The sequence below is a fragment of the Rhinopithecus roxellana genome, chromosome 17, assembly GCF_007565055.1.
Source record: "Rhinopithecus roxellana isolate Shanxi Qingling chromosome 17, ASM756505v1, whole genome shotgun sequence".
Classification (NCBI taxonomy): domain Eukaryota; kingdom Metazoa; phylum Chordata; class Mammalia; order Primates; family Cercopithecidae; genus Rhinopithecus; species Rhinopithecus roxellana.
Window position 1 is genome coordinate 27,687,857 of NC_044565.1, and position 17,347 is coordinate 27,705,203.

Below are 17,347 nucleotides of genomic sequence, written 5' to 3' on the forward strand. Positions count from 1 at the left end.
GTGATCCACCTGCCTGGGCCTCCCAGAGTGCTGGGATTACAGGCGTGAGCCACCGTGCTGGCCGGCCTTCCTTCCTTGCTTTCTCTTTTCTTTCTTCCTTTTTTTTTCTTTTTTCAGAGTCTCGCTCCATCGCTCAGGGTGGAGTGCAGTACAGTGCAGTGGTGCAATCTTGGCTTGCTGCAACCTCTACCTTCCGGGTTCAAGCGATTTTCTTGCCTCAGCCTCCCAAGTTCACATTACAGGCGTGAACCACTGCGCCTGACTAATTTTTGTATTTTTAGTAGAGATGGGGTTTCGCCATGTTGGCCAGGTTGGTCTTAAACTCCTGGGCTCAAGTGATCTGCCTGCCTCAGCCTCCCAAAGTGCTGGGATTACAGGCATGAGCCACCATGCCTGGCCATCTTGTCCTATTTCTCAAGGTTCTCTGAACTGACCCCTCTGCCCAGTGGGGCCAGTCTCTTCATTCTTTCAACTTCTCAATCTTTGTCCAAGCAAGCTATAATTGTTTTCCTCCCCATGTAAAATGTCAAATTGGTATTTTCCACTATATCACCTTGATTGTCCTTTTGGGTGGATTTATTTTGTGTCCTAAAACAGATTATTAAGGACAAAGGCAATGACAAGTCTACCTTCTGGCATCATGTACTACACACAGCTTATTATGAACTGAGCACTTGTATCCCTTCCCGCAATCCCTCCATTCATTTGTTAAAGTTGGAATCCGTAGTGTGGCTGTGTTTGGAGACAGGGCCTTTAAGGAAGTAATTAAGGTTAAGCAAGGTCTTAAGGGTGGGGCCCTGATGGATAGGATTAGTGCCTTGTAAGAGACACCAGAGAGCTCATTCTCTCTCCTCAAGCATGTACTGAGGAAAGGCCATGTGTAAACATAGTCAGAAGGAGGCTGTCTGCTAGCCAGAAAGAGAGCCCTCACCAGAAATCGAGTTGGCCAGAACTTTGATTTTGGACTTGTAGCCTCTAGAACTGCAAGAAAACATTTTTCTGTTATTTAAGCCACCCAGGCTATAGTCTTTTGTAATGGCAGCCCAAGCTAAAACATGGTGTTCATTGAAAACATGGCCCCGATGCTGGGCACTAGAGTGGAGTTTCAAGCTGGGCATGTGTACACCACTCCTGCATGAAAAGGTCATTGACGTTGGTTTTGGGTTCAAAACTAAACCTTCCTTTCTTGCTACCATTTAGTAATTCCCATCTTTTTCTCTGTTGTGACAGCATCTTCCCAAGTGTGGACATCCTCCCAAGCTCTGAACCGCAAACAAATCTTTTACCTTCTTGTCTACACTGCCTTCTGGCATCGTATCAGATGCCAAGCCTTAGAGAATCTACTGTCTCAAGACCTCTTATATTAATATCTCCTGTCACCCCTTATTACTCTGGCATAGGCTCTTGTCTCTTGCTTGTTTTTCTCATTTCCAGTCCTCATCTGGTATGCAGAAGAGGAAAGAGAGGCTCAGAAGAAAAACATGCAAGGTTGCACAACGGACAAATAACTAGGGTTCAAAGCCAGTTCAATTTTGTCCCAAATCCAGCATACTTTACACTAGATCTGTTTAGTACTCTTTCCATCTTGCTAAAATCGACACTGTTCTGCTTTGTACTAGTAGTTATTTATGAAGCTGTCTTATGCCCATTATCAGTGTGTAAACTCTTTGAGGGTAGGCTGTCTTGATCTTCCTGATATCCCAGGCAATAGCTAAGCCAGTGCCTTGCACTGTGTAGGCACTTCCAGAATAGGTAATGACTCTAAAGTGGGAGATTACAGTCACAACTGTATATATAGAGGATAGCAGCGTGGGAGAGAGACAGATTTAAAGAAAGCCTGTAGGAGAAGGAAGAGATGATTTTGAGTTGGGCTTGAGGTGATGAAGGAATGTGGATAGATGGAGAGTAAGGGGAGGTGTGAGGTGGGCTTCAGTGTCACGGGTTTGGAGTTGAACCTGTGGAAGGAGGCTGCTTTGTGGGGGGGCCCTGGCATTTCTGCATCAGGTCTAGTTGTGCATAGTGAGCAAGTTACTTAACTTTTTTAAGTGCTGGTTTTCTAATGTATAAAGTGGGAATAATAGAGTATCATTTGGAATTAAGAGCAGAATAATGAGATAATACATGTGAAGGACTTACATTATATCATCTATTATTAATAAACACTATTAAAATGCTAGCAATAGGCCAGGCATGGTGGCTCATGCCTGTAGTCCAGCACTTTGGGAAGCCAAGGCGGGCGGATCACCTGAGGTCAGGAGTTCGAGACCAGCCTGGCCAACATGGTGAAACCCTGTCTCTACTAAAAATAAAAAATTAGCTGACCATGGTAGCAGGCGCCTGTAGTCCCAGCTACTGGGGAGGGTGAGGCAGGAGAATTGCTGGAACCCAGAAGGCAGAGGTTGCAGTGAGCCGAGAGCACTCCACTGCACTCCAGCTTCAGTGACAGAGTCAGATTCTGTCTCAAAACAAACAAACAAAAAACAATGTTATCAATAATAAGATAGCCTGAAAGTTCAGATGTGTTTCTGTCTAGTTCTCTGAGTAAATTATTTTATTTACACTTATAGATAATGCCATTGCTGCTGACAAAAACCAAAATTATCTAAAAGCACCAATACATTCATAGGAATACTTGGTTACTATAATTTTCCTTATAAATGGATACCAGGAGCCCCTCGATATATTTTATCCTTACCAGGGATTCTCATAGTCAAAAATTTCAGAAACCAAACTGTTGGGAAGCAGGAGAGTGCTATACATATTCTGGGTAGAGCTAACTAACTTGGCTGAATCAGAGATCCGGATTCTGGGAACAGGCTAACCTGGTGAAAATCCCTGCTCAACTTCCAGGCTGGGCTTTTAAGGAATTCGGACATATTCCTTATCTTTCAGTACTTGGCTTTCCTTACCAAAAAGGAGGGTAACATTCCTTCAAGCCTGTAAATAGAGTGCTGTGTGTAAAGCACTTGGCACAACGCGTTTGTTTGGGGGAGACACAGTATGTGCATAAGAATTGGTAGATGATGATGGTTATGTTTATGAAAATCCAATCATGAATAGCCGGAGGCCACTGTTGTCAACGAGTGATCCCTGTAACAGTGACGTTAGCTACACTGAGAACTTACACACGCACATTCTCAGGCCCATTGCAGACCTCCTGAAACGGGAACTCGGGAGGCAGGGCCAGGCAATCGGCACTTTGCCTGAAGTACTCACGTTTTGAGAACCACCTGTCAGGTAACAGGGAACCACTGAAAGTTTTTGGACGGTGGAGGAATGCGATATAAATGGCTGTTGATTCACTGGCGAGTAAAGTGCGTAACTACTGACTGGCTTCCGAGGTTGCCGGAAGAAACCTGTTTGTTGATCCTTAGTGATCTCCAGGTTACAAAACGCGGGTCGGTACTAAGGGCCCCAAACACAGTGCTCACCTACCGAGCGCAGCCAGGAGCGCAGCGCCAGGCAATTACAGGAGCTGTTTTGGATATGGCCGGGCAGCCCAGCGATGCTCAGCGGATCCCGCAACTACAACCACAACCGTATCACACATTTAGCTTGCAAAAGCAGAGAAAGGAAAAGAAAACCGTGCAGGGAAGCCGGAAACGAGGGACTTCAGGGTCTCCTCTCTAGAAGGTGGGAGAGTGGGGGATGGGGCAAGTGGGGCGAGGAGGGGGCGAGGATCGAGGGAGGCCCCTCCTCCGCGCGGCAACACCCGGTACGCGTCCCTCTAGAGCCGGGGCGCGGCCGGCGGGACACACCCTTGTCCTGGGAGACACGAGGGTCCCTGTCCTCTTAGCGTCGGTCCAGCTCAGTTTCATGTCATTTGTTGTTAGCGCGAGGTAGGGGCGTTTCTCCACCGCAGCTCCTCCCCGGGGAAATCCCAGCCCGTTTCCTCCCCGCTCCTGCTGTTTTCGGGAGCGCCGTGCGGGGTCGAGCGCCGGGGCCGCACCCTGGGCGCCGGGCGTCGTGTCGGGGCCGCTGCCCGCACTGCCCGCCGGCCCGGCCATTGTTCGGGCCCCACCCCTGATGAATATTCACGCCGCGCGGGCGCCTCGGCCCGCGCCCTCCCCGGCAGGGTAGGGGTGTGAGTGCGTTTCCGCCGGTTTTTCCTGCCTGAGGAGGAAAGGGGGAGCTGTTTTCTGTCTCCTCAGAATATATTTTTGGTGTCCCGTTTCTCCTCCTCCCGCGCTGCCGCCGCCCCCTCTCTCCCCACCTCTCTCCCCACCTCGCTCCCCGCCTCGCTCCCCGCCTCCGCCTCCGCCTCCCGGGTTATCTTTGTCTCGCTGCCTCGCGCTCACTCGCTCAACTCGGCGCCGCCGCGGCCCCACGCTCCGGGCCCGTCCTCAAGGCGCGCGGCGCGGGGCGCGGGCGCCGGGGCCTGAGGCGGCGGGTGACGCCCGGGGGCCTGACGGCCGGCCCCGCGCCATGGTGTGAGCGCCGCCGCCGCCCGCGCACGCTCCGTCCGCCCTCCGCGCGGCCCGGCCGGCCGAGAGCCCCGAGCGGCCCGAGAGCGCAGCCGAGCTCGCCGCCGCCGCCCCCGGCCCCGCGAGGAGAGTCCCGGGCCGGCCCGGCTGCCGCGCGAGTAGCGCCGTCGGCGGCCTGGTCTGCGGCTGAGATACACAGAGCGACAGAGACATTTATTGTTATTTGTTTTTTGGTGGCAAAAAGGGAAAATGGCGAACGACTCCCCTGCAAAAAGTCTGGTGGACATCGATCTCTCCTCCTTGCGGGTGAGTGGGCCCGCGAGCGGGCGCGCGGGGAGCGGGCAGCCGGCAGCCGGCAGCCGGGGCCGCGCCCTGGTCGGCCGGGCGCTCGGGCGCCGCCGTGGGCAGAGCGGCGGGCGCGGCGGACCCTTTGTCTGCCTGTGCGGGCTGGTGCGGGGCGGGCGCTACCCTCCGCCGCCCCCACGCCCCGAGCCCGCCGCGCGACCCCCGGGCGCCGGGGGACCGCGCGGGGCGAAACCCACCTCTTTTGTCACCGCCCTTTCTCTCCAACTGCCCTGCTTGATTTATTCATTTTTTGGCTTCTTTTAAATGATAACCCCTCCCCTCCTTCCTCTCCAGGATCCTGCTGGGATTTTTGAGCTGGTGGAAGTGGTTGGAAATGGCACCTATGGACAAGTCTATAAGGTCGGTGTGGGCGCCTTCTTTGTTTCCCGTGGCATGTGGAAACTTCTTGTTGGGGGACGAGGAGAGGGTGATAAACATTCCGCTGACTGGAGGCCACGCCGCTTGGCCAAAGTTGGGAGAGGGGTTTCGCCTTGCAGTCCCTCTGTTTTTGCACACCGAGTTTATATTCAGACTGGCCTTAAAAGACCTCATTTCCTGGCTTTGAGATAAGGAAATAAGCTACACTCTTAGGCATGCACTTTATCTTCAAAAAAATGGAAAAGCGTTTTTTAAAAATAAGACAACCTGAGTTTTCTCTTTTTTCCCCCCGAATCTGGCCTCCTGAGTTTGTGTGTAAATTAGAATACAGTGGAGGCGGGCCTTGCCTCTGAAGATCCTAAACCACTGCTTGGGCCATCGTGAAAATTGTCATCATGTTTCAGCCTCCACTCAGTGCTTGCCAGTTGCTCAAGGTGGGGAGTTTGGCGTTACCTGGGAATACTTTATAACTGTGGTTGTCATCCTTTCTATTGATGGATACGTATTTTTGGGAAGCAGGGAGGAGTGTGTGTTTGGGCAACAGGAGCAGGAAGAATTACAGTGTGGGGATTATAAAATCTGAATTCCAGGAATAACCTGTTTGACAGCTGTGTAATTGAAACAGAAATGACGGAGAGCGAAGAGAATATAGAGGATGCCCTGGTTTCACACCCACCCAGGTCTTTTATCTTTTTTAAAAATTTTAACACCCACCCTCCACCCCAACAATAAATGAAACTAGCAAATCTGGCGACTGAGTCTGCGCTGAGTAGCTGACACCTGATGTGACTAACAGTGTTCATTTTATCCATTGTACAGTCTAGAGATTATGAAAGAGCTGTAGGGAATGGAGGCACAGGCCTTGAAAATTCAGAACGGAATGTTAAATTCTTCCTGTCTTGATTTGTTTCTCATTACTGAACGTTTTCTAAAACTTTTAATCTGCACTGGGGGAGTGTTCTGTTAGAGTCGGTACAAGGTTAGGGAAGCAGGGCTTTGTGGTTCACCATGAAGAATTGTCATTGTCTCATTAAAAATGGGTGGAGTTGGGGGGGGTTGGAAGCTGACTGTAGACGTTTTCTTAGGCTAGATTAAGTGTGGATCTTATTGTCTGTCTCTTTTCTGCTTTGTGAGTAGAGTTTATCTATCACTTGAACGCCTCTCCTCAGCCCAGACTTCTAGCCTGGGCAGTGTACTTACTGGACTGTGGTCCGAACTTGGGTCAGTATTCTTAGGTGATCTCAAGTGTATTAGCTTGTGTTTTGTTGGTTAACTCTTAGGGCCGGGGCTAGATTTTTGAATTTGAAAGAGAGCCCTGTTAACTCAGCTTGCCGGGCTCAACTGAATTTGGAAGGCTTTGGAAAATTTTGGAAAAGATTGTGTTGCAACTCACTGAGTGGTTGGTAACTGGCTAAAAGGACATTCTCCCCGGTCTGTTGTTTGTTTAAGCATCAGTCAGTTTTTTTCTAACCCAGTTTTTTCTCGCCAAATCTAAGTGGTGATTGTAGGCTTCCAAGTGAATTAGCCAGAGCTTGTTTTTGACCTGGTTATACAGTAGTTGGATTATTTGTCTTATTTGGTCAGCATGGATGTTAAGGGCAGAGAAGTAAGCCAGAAGGTAATATCTTAATCCTTAAGAAAAAGGAAAGAATGAAACCCCAGTTTGTCTTTATTGGTTTTAAGAGGTGGGAGCTGTTTATGGTAAGAGTTTAGTCAAGTTCATTGTTATTTCCCCTCATTGCCTTTTTAGTTCCATTCCCGCCAACCCTCCCAAGCTTTTGAACTGGGTTTGCTGAGCACTATGTTTGACAAGTATTTGGGATACTGGCATCCCAAATACTTGTCAAACATTCCCAAATACTTGTCAAACATAGTGCTCAGCAAACACAGCTCTCTGACTACAAAGTCTGTGCAGTTGAGAATTTCTCTAATTATGCAAACCTAAGGAATAAAATCCATGCAAAAGTTGCCTACAGTCCAGAACAAAATAGTGCCTGAGATTTTGCTCATAAGCAGTTACATTTTTATATTATTACGGAAAACTTGAAACATAAAAGACTAGAGAGCTTGGTTTATCAGCACATGACTAATCTTGTCTCATCTGTATTCTTCTTCTCCTCCTTTATCTTAATGTAAACCCCAAATGCCATTTCAGCCATAAATATATCAGAATATTTCTTTTTTACACAATCACATTGTTGTTATCACACTTAGAAAAATGTCTTATATTTGCTGTTAACATTTTCCTGATTGTCTCATACATCAGGACAATTTTTTTACTATACATGTCTTTTTTTACTGTAACAATAAGTTCTTTAATGTTTACAAGTGGGTACTGGGAACTTCAGTCTTAGAGGTGGTGAAAATAGCAGAACATCTCTTTTTTCCTCTTTTTAAGTATTTAATTTCTAGAACCATTTACCATTATGTACAGGAGTTCATTTAGGATTTTTGTTGGTATGATTTGCTTGTGGTAGCTTTGGGATTAGATTGTTAACACTCTAGAGTTTGTTTATTGCTAAAAATCCTTTAGGATGAATTCGAAAAGTTTTTTGTTGCTGAATTGTTATTTATAAAAAGGTCTTTATTTTTAAACATAATTTTAGGTAAAAAATTCTGTAAGCTGAACAACTTGTGGTCCTAATTTATTTTAGTGTCATTTTCTATTTTTCATTAGCTCAGAGGTTGCTTATTTTGAGGCAGCTATATATACATGAAGTGAATGAGTGGAAAAGAGAGTTTCTCCGAGATTTGATATGTCGTATGCAATAGCTTTTTTTGGGGCGAATGACTCCCCTGCAAAACTGTGCTAATGGTAGACCCCTCATTTATTGAAGAAAGGGAGGGGAGGGGTTTGTGTGTGGCAGTAGGGCTAAGAGTGACCTTTGGGAATGCTAGAAAGGTTAGGGAGTAGTGGGAATTTCAAGGAGATGTTATTTGGACTTCAGGAGAGACATCCACTTTAAGCAGTGAGGAGCCACTGAGAGATTTTGTTGGAATTGGGGATCCCTGAGAGTAGGGGACTTGATCCAGTTTTTTGGGGATAACTTCTAATTTTATGTATCTCTGACAACAGTGGTAAATGGTCTGGTATAGTTGAACAGTCTATAACTTCATCTTAAAAGAGGGAGGTGAAAAACAGGGTATATTCTGTTTAGAGAAATTATTTTCACCCTTAGGTTTTTGAGAGAAGGATACTCATAAACTTAAGATTATAAATTTTCTCGGCCGGGCGCGGTGGCTCAAGCCTGTAATCCCAGCACTTTGGGAGGCCGAGACGGGCGGATCACGAGGTCAGGAGATCGAGACCATCCTGGCTAACGGGAAACCCCGTTACTAAATTACAAAAACTGCGGGGAGGTGGCGGGCGCCTGTAGTCCCAACTCGGAGGTGAGGCAGGAGAATGGCGTAACTGGCGAGCTCAGAGCGAGACTGCGCAATACTCAGTCCGGTACAGGCAAGCTCAAAAAAAAAAAAAAAAAAAAAAAAAAAAAAAAGTTGTCTCTTCTCAAGTTTACATTCAGAATGCCATATATTTATAAAAGAAGTGTCTGGTACAATCAGTGAGGACAATGACAGTGTGAAAAATTAAAACCAGAAGTAAATCAAGTTTGTTTCCCTGTTATTTTGTATTTTATTGTTATTTTATTTTGAGACAGAGGTTTGCTCTGTTGCCCAGCATGGAGTGCAGAGGCACCATCTCCACTCACTGTAACCTCCGCCTCCCGGGTTCAAGTGATTCTGCTGCCTCAGCCTCCTGAGTAGCTGGGATTACAGGTGTGTGCTGTCACGCCCAGCTACTTTTTGTATATAGAGATGGGGTTTCACCATGTTGGCTAGGCTGGTTTTGAACTCCTGGCCTCAAGTGATCTGTGTGCCTCGGCCTCCCAAAATGCTGGGGTTGTATACAGACATGAGCCACTGCACCCGGCCTTATTGTTATTTTTAATATTTATTTGACCATTTTTGTGTTTTTCTTGCAGTAACTACTGTTGTTATTTTGCATTTTGTGAGCATATGATGGCTGGTGTTCCAAATGTCTTGAATAAAAGACTGCCAGCTGGGCGCGGTGGTTCACGCTTATAATCCCAGCACTTTGAGAGGCCCAGGCGGGTGGATCACCTGAGGTCAGGAATTTGAGACCAGCCTGGCCAACATGGTGAAACCCTGTCTCTACTAAAAATACAGAAAAATTAGGCAGGTGTAGTGGCGGGTGCCTGTAATCCCAGCTACTCAGGAGACTGAGACAGGAGAATCACTTGAACCCGGGAGGCAGAGGTTGCAGTGAGCTGAGATTGTGCCATTGCACTCCAGCCTAGGAACAAGAGTGAAACTCCGTCTCAAGAAAAAAAAAAAAAAGAAAAGAAAAAGAAGATGGCCAGCCTGAGGACAATTCTGAGTCTTAGAAGGACTGACAGAGGGGAAATCCAGTAACAGTAATGTGGAAGTCAGGGAGTTTAGAATCCAGCAGGTGAAATGTCTGAAATCAAGGTTCACTCAAAGGAGGGACCATAGACTTTATGGACGACTGACCCATTCTGACCTTGTCATTGGGGGAAGGGTATAATGTGGACCTTGGAGGTTGAGGACGAGGGTACCCTAGGCCCAAAGACCTTGATGGTAAGGGGAGCTAATGCTAAGAGTTTGCTCATTCCACACCTATTTGACACTGTGCTAATGGTAGATCCCTCATTTATTGAAGAAAGGGAGGGGAGGGGTTTGTGTGTGGCAGTAGGGCTAAGAGTGACCTTTGGGAATGCTAGAAAGGTTAGGGAGTAGTGGGAATTTCAAGGAGATGTTACTTGGACTTCAGGAGAGGCATCCTCTTTAAGCAGTGAGGAGCCACTGAAAGATTTTGTTGGAATTGGGGATCCCTGAGAGTAGGGGACTTGATCCAGATATGTGTTGGGAAGGAGCTGGTAAGATGTTTGGCCTTGGGCAGTGGTCTAGTGACAGGAGGTGAAGGCTGAGGCAGGATAGTGACTGTGGTGGTAGAGAGGAGGAGCAGTTGGGGTGGATACTCGGGCATTACTCTTTGCTGGATTTCACTTGTTAAATTCACTCGTTCTCTGCAGGCTTTGGTATGTCCCTTTAAGTGGGTACACTGTTTGCCCACGGTATTAGGGGGAGACTTGGGATTCCCAGCACTTTGGGAGGCAGAGGTGGGTGGATCACCTGAGGTCAGGAGTTGGAGACCAGCCTAGCCAACATGGCAAAACCCCGTCTCTACTAAAAAAATAAAAAAATTAGCCGGGTATGGTGGTGTATGCCTGTAATCCCAGCTACTTGGGAGACTGAGGCAGGAGAATCACTTGAACCTAGGAGGCGGAGGTTGCAGTGAATTGAGATCATGGCATTGCAATCCAGCCTGGGCAACAGAATGAGACTCTCTCAAAAAAAAAAAAAAAAAAGGGGGGGGGTGCGTGGGGGTGCTAAATTTGCTAAAGTGCTAAAATTGCTTTCGATTGCTCAGTGGTAAAGAGCCATATAGATTGTCTGGCTTTTAAAAATCATTAGGGGCCAGGTGCAGTGGCTCACACCTGTAATCGCAGCATTTTGGGAAGCCGAGGCGGGCGGATTATAAAGTCAGGAGTTCAAGACCAGCCTGCCAATGTGGTGAAACCCCATCTCTACTAAAAATAGAAAAATTAGCCGGGCGCGGTAGTGCGTGCCTCTAGTCCCAGCTACTCCAGAGGCTGAGGCAGAAGAATCGCTTGAACTTCCCCAGGAGGTGGAGGTTGAAGTGAGCCGAGATCGCGCCACTGCACTCCGGCCTCGGAGACAGAGCCAGTCTCCTCTTTAAAAAAAGAAAAAAAATGAACATTTTGGAGCAAGTACTTAAACTTTTGTGAGGGATTCTCTAAGTGTTAATCTTTTAAGTGAGCGGGCCTGTTCTTAATTGGAGGTAAGGACACCCAATGGGGCAAAGTGAATTCTGTAGAACTAGATGTTTTCATCAGGAGGAGATTGTGTCAGCTGATCTGCCACTGAGAGGCATGTTCAGGCTTGTTCTGAGACATAGATTTCCTTCATGCTGGAGGATTCTGGACTTGGGCAAGGTGGGAGGAAGCCAGCCCTGTTGAGTAAACCCTGTGTGGCTCTCTTCGAGTTTCAATCCCAAGCTTTCAAAAACTGTTTTGCTAACTCAGAAATATCAAAAGATCTACAGAAAATCCAACCACCAAACAAAACCCTGCTGCCGATGGGTTTTTAACTCCTTACTGCTTGAAACTTGGTGATAAGTGTACATTCATTGCCTAGCTGCAAACAAGTATTTTGCCTTTTTCCTTAACCAATATTTGTTTTATATATATACACACACACATACATACATACACACACACATACCCCCCCCCCCCAACACACATTTATTTATTTATTTATTTTTTTTTTTGAGACAGCGTCTGGCTCTGTCGCCCCGGCTGGAGTGCAGTGGTGCGATCTCGGCTCACTGCAACCTCTTCCTCCCAGGTTGAAGCGATTCTCCTGAGTAGCTGGGACGCCAGGTGTGTGCCACCACGCCTGGCTAATTTTTGTATTTTTAGTAGAGATGGGGTTTCACCACATTGGCCAGGCTGGTCTCAAACTTGAGTCAGAGTCAAGTTTTTAGACGTACGGAAAGATGACTAGAAAGAAAATGGAGAAGGCCAAGGTAATCTTACGTTTATTACTAGTGACCATTGTGGCAGCAATGGTTCTTAGGTTTTATAATGTCATATCACTGCTCACCAAACAGAATTTGTTGCTTTGTTATGGAGCTTGTTCAGTAATAAGAGTTGGTGAGTATTACTCAGAAGAGAAGCTGCCGCTTGGATTGAGTAATTAATAAAGTGATTCATTGGGAGGTAGTTTTTTTCTGTAAGAATCTCTAAGGAAAGATGACAATGCTGAGTTTTAGGACATCCCAAGTTTTAAAAACTGGACTCTGAGAAGCTTTGATGTCTAGATAGCATTAGGTATAACTAAACTGGGGAGACAAAAGTGAAAAACGATTAACCATGTAAGGGTGGTTTCCTGCAGATACTGTGGATGTGTGCTGGGCCCTGTTCTGAGAGTTAGATACACAGTGGTAAATGAAGCAGATGATACATCTACCCTTATGGAACTCAAGAAATACAGGAGGATGGACACAAAATGCCAGATGTGGAATGTCAGTCATACATTCTGTGTTGTCTGCATCTCCCTGGGTCCCCAACCCTGCAGACTTGTGTTCAGACACAATGAATGCTCCAACGTGTGGAGAGGGCACATACTGCAATGTGTTCATTTTAAGTGGCTCAACCTCAGCAGGGCTTCTCTGTGATTTACAGTAAAAACCAATGACTAGAAAAGTGAAATGAAAAGGTAGACATATAGAATATCAGTCTACTTTTTTAACTTGTAGAATCAAAAGACATTTTTACTCTGTCAAATTGCTGTAAAAGTTTTTGTTTTTGGTTTCTTTTTAAAAAAGCATAAGAAACTCAGGTGATAGAAAAGTTTTTATATACTTTTAATTTCAGAAATGAACTTGCCATGGTCGGCAGACCAAACTTTGAGGAACACTGAACTGGCAGGATTGAATTTGTAGCACGGCTCTTAGTGAGCTCTGGGTGGTTGGTGTGTTAGTGGGCTGGAGAATTGAGGACTGTTGTTTGTGCCCAGTAGTTGGTTTTCCGACCCTTTGAACATTGGGGAGCTAGAGCAGGTGCTGCTTACAGCTTTGTGCTTAAGTGCCAAAACGTCTTTGACCCCTGTGCTTTGGAACTGTCTCAGATATGGCTAAATATGAACAAGTTATCCTATTAAATTTGAATAAATGAAAGAAAAACACTTTTACATTATAACTCTAAAAAATCCTTTATATGGTAAATAGGGCCTTAACTTACCAGTTATGAATCCATAGTTATTAATCAAATGATACTAAAGTGCTTATACCAAAAGTCGGAGTTATCCTGTTCTCCAGAAGCACCTGTTTTCAGTGCTTTTAGCTGCTACATCTGAAATTTATTGCTATATTTCTAAATTATGTACTTATATGGCTATTTCTTCATTTCTCAGTTTTATACATTTATTTACTTCCTCTAGCAGTAGTTGTACTTATTGAACTACTTAGTTCAATAGTAGTTGAATATTTAACTCCTATACTTGCCGCCTCCCTTAAGTGGGCATGCCGTAATTTTGGGCTAAAGTGGTAGTTGTTTCTTTTATCATGACTATGTAAATACCATTTATATGTGAGCTAAACAGTCTCATGTGATTACATTTCCTTTTTAAGCAACACCCCTGCCCCCATATCGCTTTTAGTTTTTCCTTGGCTTAGTTTTCTTTGTACCTATCATCGCCTTCCCCCTCAGATACCCTAAAAGGTATAACAAATGCCTAGCAAAGGTTAGTCTTTATCACATTTTCCAAATGCTTAATTTAACACCACACATCAGATAATTTATTGTTGCAGATAACCTTGTTGATTTCAATTTTTTCTCCCTGGAGTTTTCCTCGTAGCTGCGCAGGTATGGTTGCCCCTGGGCCTGGCACGTAGCGTTTGTCCTGGAACGTCTGTTTCCTGGATACTACAGTCTTCCTTTTTGGTTTACTATCATATTTTCCTGAAGCACATCCCCTAGTAGTTTTAAAAGAAAGGGTGTATGGGTATTAAGGTTTTAAGTCCTTGGATGACCGAAAATCCCTTTTTCTTATCACTGCCTCATCTCTTCTTGTCTGGAACATAACTGCTTTCGATTTCTTTAGGGACTAAATCTCTGGTTTCCTGTGGGTATGGAGTGATGTGAGACAGTTACCAGACTGTGTAAGGCAGAGAAAGGGGACTTGGGGCTCTCAACCACTAAATATGCAAACTTTGATCAGTTCTGATTTTGGCCTTGCACCTCACTTGGTATTGATTTATTCCAAATGATGACCTCCTCAGGGTTTTGTAGGTCCAACTGTCTCACTTCTTTTTGACATCCTTAGTAGGCACTTAGGTTGTAATTTTTATCTCTTGGTGAGTTACTCCTCCACTCCATCCACTTTTCATTTTATCTTTTTTATGTTGTTGTTGTTGTTGTTTTTTTTTTTTTGGAGACAGACTCTCACTATTGCCTAGGCTGGAGTGCAGTGGCGCCCTCTTGGCTTACTGCAGCCTCTGCCTTGTGGGTTCAAGCGATTCTCCTGCGTCAGCCTCCCAAGTAGCTGGGACTACAGGTGCAGACCACCATGCTCGGCTAATATTTGTACATTTAGTAGAAATGGGGTTTAACTATGTTGGCCAGGATGTTCTCGAATTCCTGACCTCAGGTGATCCCCCTGCCTGTGCATCCCATAGTGCTTGGATTACAGGCATGAGCGACTGCCCCTGGTCTGCCTGTCTGTCTGTCTGTGTCTTTTGGAGTACAGTGGTGTGATCACAGCTCACCGCAGCCTCGATCTCCTGGGCTCAAGCGAACTTCCCACGTCAGCCTCTTGAATAGCTGGGACTACGGGTGTGCACCGCCATGTCCAGTGAATTTTTAAAATTTTTAGTAGAAATGGTATTTGACCATCTTGCCCAGGTTACTGGACTCAGGTGGTCTGCCTACCTCGGCCTCTCACCATCCACTTTTTAGCTGTCAAAATCTAATAAAAATGATCTCTACTGTCTTCCCCTTTATCTCTTTATTCTTTTGTTTACTTTAAAATCATTTTTATGGGAATGAATTCTTAATAACTCATGTGATCAGTCCACCATGTTTAACCAAAAGTTGTGTCTTTGATTTTGGACTTAGGGTTTTGCTGAGGTGTTTGTTTCTTTTCTTCCAGAACAATAATAATACCAGCAAAACAATAACAATAACAAAAAATAAAAGATGAAAACAAGGGTAAGCAATGCGTAACCTCTGTGACCTTACTACTACATGACCTCTGTCAGAGATACTTAATTTGGGAGGTGCAAGCCGAGGGAGATGAGGATGAGGAAGAAGGAAAGTGAGGCAAGATGCCAAGCAGTGCCATTATATGTATTAATTACCATGCTGGCTGCTGCTTTGAACAAATCTTTGAGAGATAGAGGAGTTTGTTCAGCAGTATTTTTTTTTAAAGCAGCTTTATTGAGGTATATATTCTGTACTATGAAATTAACCCAGTTCAAGCTTACGTTTCAGTGATATTTAGTAAATTTACTGAGTGGCACAACCATCACCACAAATCAATATTGGAACCCTTTGATCATGCCAATAAGATTCCTCCTCCTTATTTACAGTTAATCCCCATTCCAACCCAGAACCCCAGGCAACCACTCATCTGTCAGTATTAATTTGCCTTTTTGGAATATTTCGTATAAATGGAATCCTACAATGTGTGGTCTCCTATGTTTAATGTTTGAGGTTCGACCATGTAGCCGTGTGGTTCTTTGTTCCTTTTTATTGCTGAATTTTAGGCTATGGTTGTACCACATTTGTTACCTCTTCACCAACTGATAGGCATGATGTTGATGGAACTGCACCCTAAGTCATCCACAGAAGGGAGAAAGGAGGGGGAATTTATCTTTTTGGGTTTTCTTATTTCTCTTTAGTGTAACCAAACACTTGGTTCTGATGACCCTGGGTAACTGTCTGGATGAGGGAAAAGCAGTTGGAAGTTTTGTGTCCCTGAATCCTTTATCTTCCCCACTCTTATTATTAGTCATTACTGTGAGTTTATTTATTTGTTTTTTGAGATGGAGTCTCACTCTGTCGCCCAGGCTGGAGCGCAGTGGCACAGTCTCGGCTCACTGCAACTTCCACCTCCTGGGTTCAAGTGATTCTCTTGCTTCAGCCTCCCAAGTAGCTGAGATTACAGGTGTGAGGCACCATGCCCAGCTAATTTTTGCATTTTTAGTAGAGATGGGGTTTCGCTATGTTGGCAGGGCTAGTCTCGAACTCCTTACCTCAGGTGATCCGCCCGTCTTGGCCTCCCAAAGTGCTGGGATTACAGGCATGAGCCACTGCGCCTCGCCTTAAGTCATTTTAAAAAATATGAATACAGTTTCTTTGTTATCACTATGAAGACAAACTATGCACTATCAGCAAGGTCACTGGTATTAGGAACGAGGCCAAACTAGTTTTTCCTTCTATTTTTGGGGGGAATTCCCTTGTATAATAGCCAGCTGTTTACCATGTGATGCTAGACTGCAGTTTTCCTTTATTTCAAGCAGAAGCTATTGACTTGCCTGGATTTTAAAAAAACAAAGCAAAATATGTTATCTTTGGTCAGAAGGTTATATCCCAATAAATGATTTGCTATGTGTTTTGGGGGAATAAGTTTGCTCATTTGTTTCAAGTGTGTTTTTCAGAGTATTTTTCTTATATTTTATTCTTAAGTTTTTTTGTGATACCTTTTGTTAGGGCCTTACTACATTCAGATTACATAAAATTAAATTAAGTAATAGTTTACTTTTTGAAAATTCTTACACTGGAGAGCTTTCATTCTTACCTGCTATGACAGTGACAGTATGCTGTTGACTACCAGAGCCCTTCCCCCCATGAGTTTTTCGGAGACTCTTTATGTAATTGGTGTGTAGTTTTATGACTATTCAATTTTGAAAGGTATGTCAAAGACTGGCTATTATCTGAGTTAGGGCTGTGCATCAAGGTACTTAATAATTTGTTGGAGATCCCAGGTTAGACACTGAATATTGCCTAAGGTTGAGTGTGTACATTTAAGTGACAAAATTCGTTGGGTGTATTCATTCACCTGCTAGGGCATGACTCAAATTCTAGGGCCGTTCCAGTTTGAAGTTGGCATATCAGAGCATCTTAGTTCTCTGTATGTACACGTTTTCTCATATATTCTTGTTCCTCACCTTGATTCTCAGAAAAATCTGACAGGTGTTCAGTTCTTTACTCTTCAGTGATTTCAAGGCTTGGTTTCTGTCTCTTTTTTCACTGTCTGCAGATATTTTGAGCCTGCTCTGCTAGTCAAGATTTCCTTTATTTATTTATCTAGTACTTAATGTGTTTATAATATGTGCCAGGCACCATGTGAGGCTTGCTCACTGGTGACAATGGACAAGAAAGGCAGTCAGCTCATGCCCTTGTGTAGCGTATAGCCTAATGTGTAAGGCAGAAAATGAACACACAGTTAAAGAGGATGATATTGCAGATGGGGAACAGCAGGGGCCTATGGGAATGTGTGACATGATAGCTAAGTTAGAGCTGATAAAACAGATATGGTGGTATGCACAGTGAAGCTTTATGATTTCAATT

The 17,347-nt window shown here is 44.9% G+C and overlaps 1 protein-coding gene across 34 annotated transcripts in view; it reads left to right on the plus strand.

Moving 5' to 3' along the window:
- Positions 1 to 3,616: 3,616 nt before the first annotated feature.
- Positions 3,617 to 17,347, plus strand: part of MAP4K4 (mitogen-activated protein kinase kinase kinase kinase 4) — a 197,489-nt gene continuing 183,758 nt past the window's right edge. For 33 of the 34 annotated variants that reach the window (XM_030920643.1, XM_030920647.1, XM_030920652.1 and 30 more), the window contains exons 1-2: positions 4,298 to 4,730; positions 5,064 to 5,129. In XM_030920643.1, the coding sequence (XP_030776503.1) occupies positions 4,674 to 4,730; positions 5,064 to 5,129 (123 nt within the window). In that variant the 5' untranslated portion in view covers positions 4,298 to 4,673. Of the gene's footprint in view, positions 3,634 to 4,297; positions 4,731 to 5,063; positions 5,130 to 17,347 lie in introns of those variants that run through there. The other variant, XM_030920650.1, reaches the window with a different exon arrangement.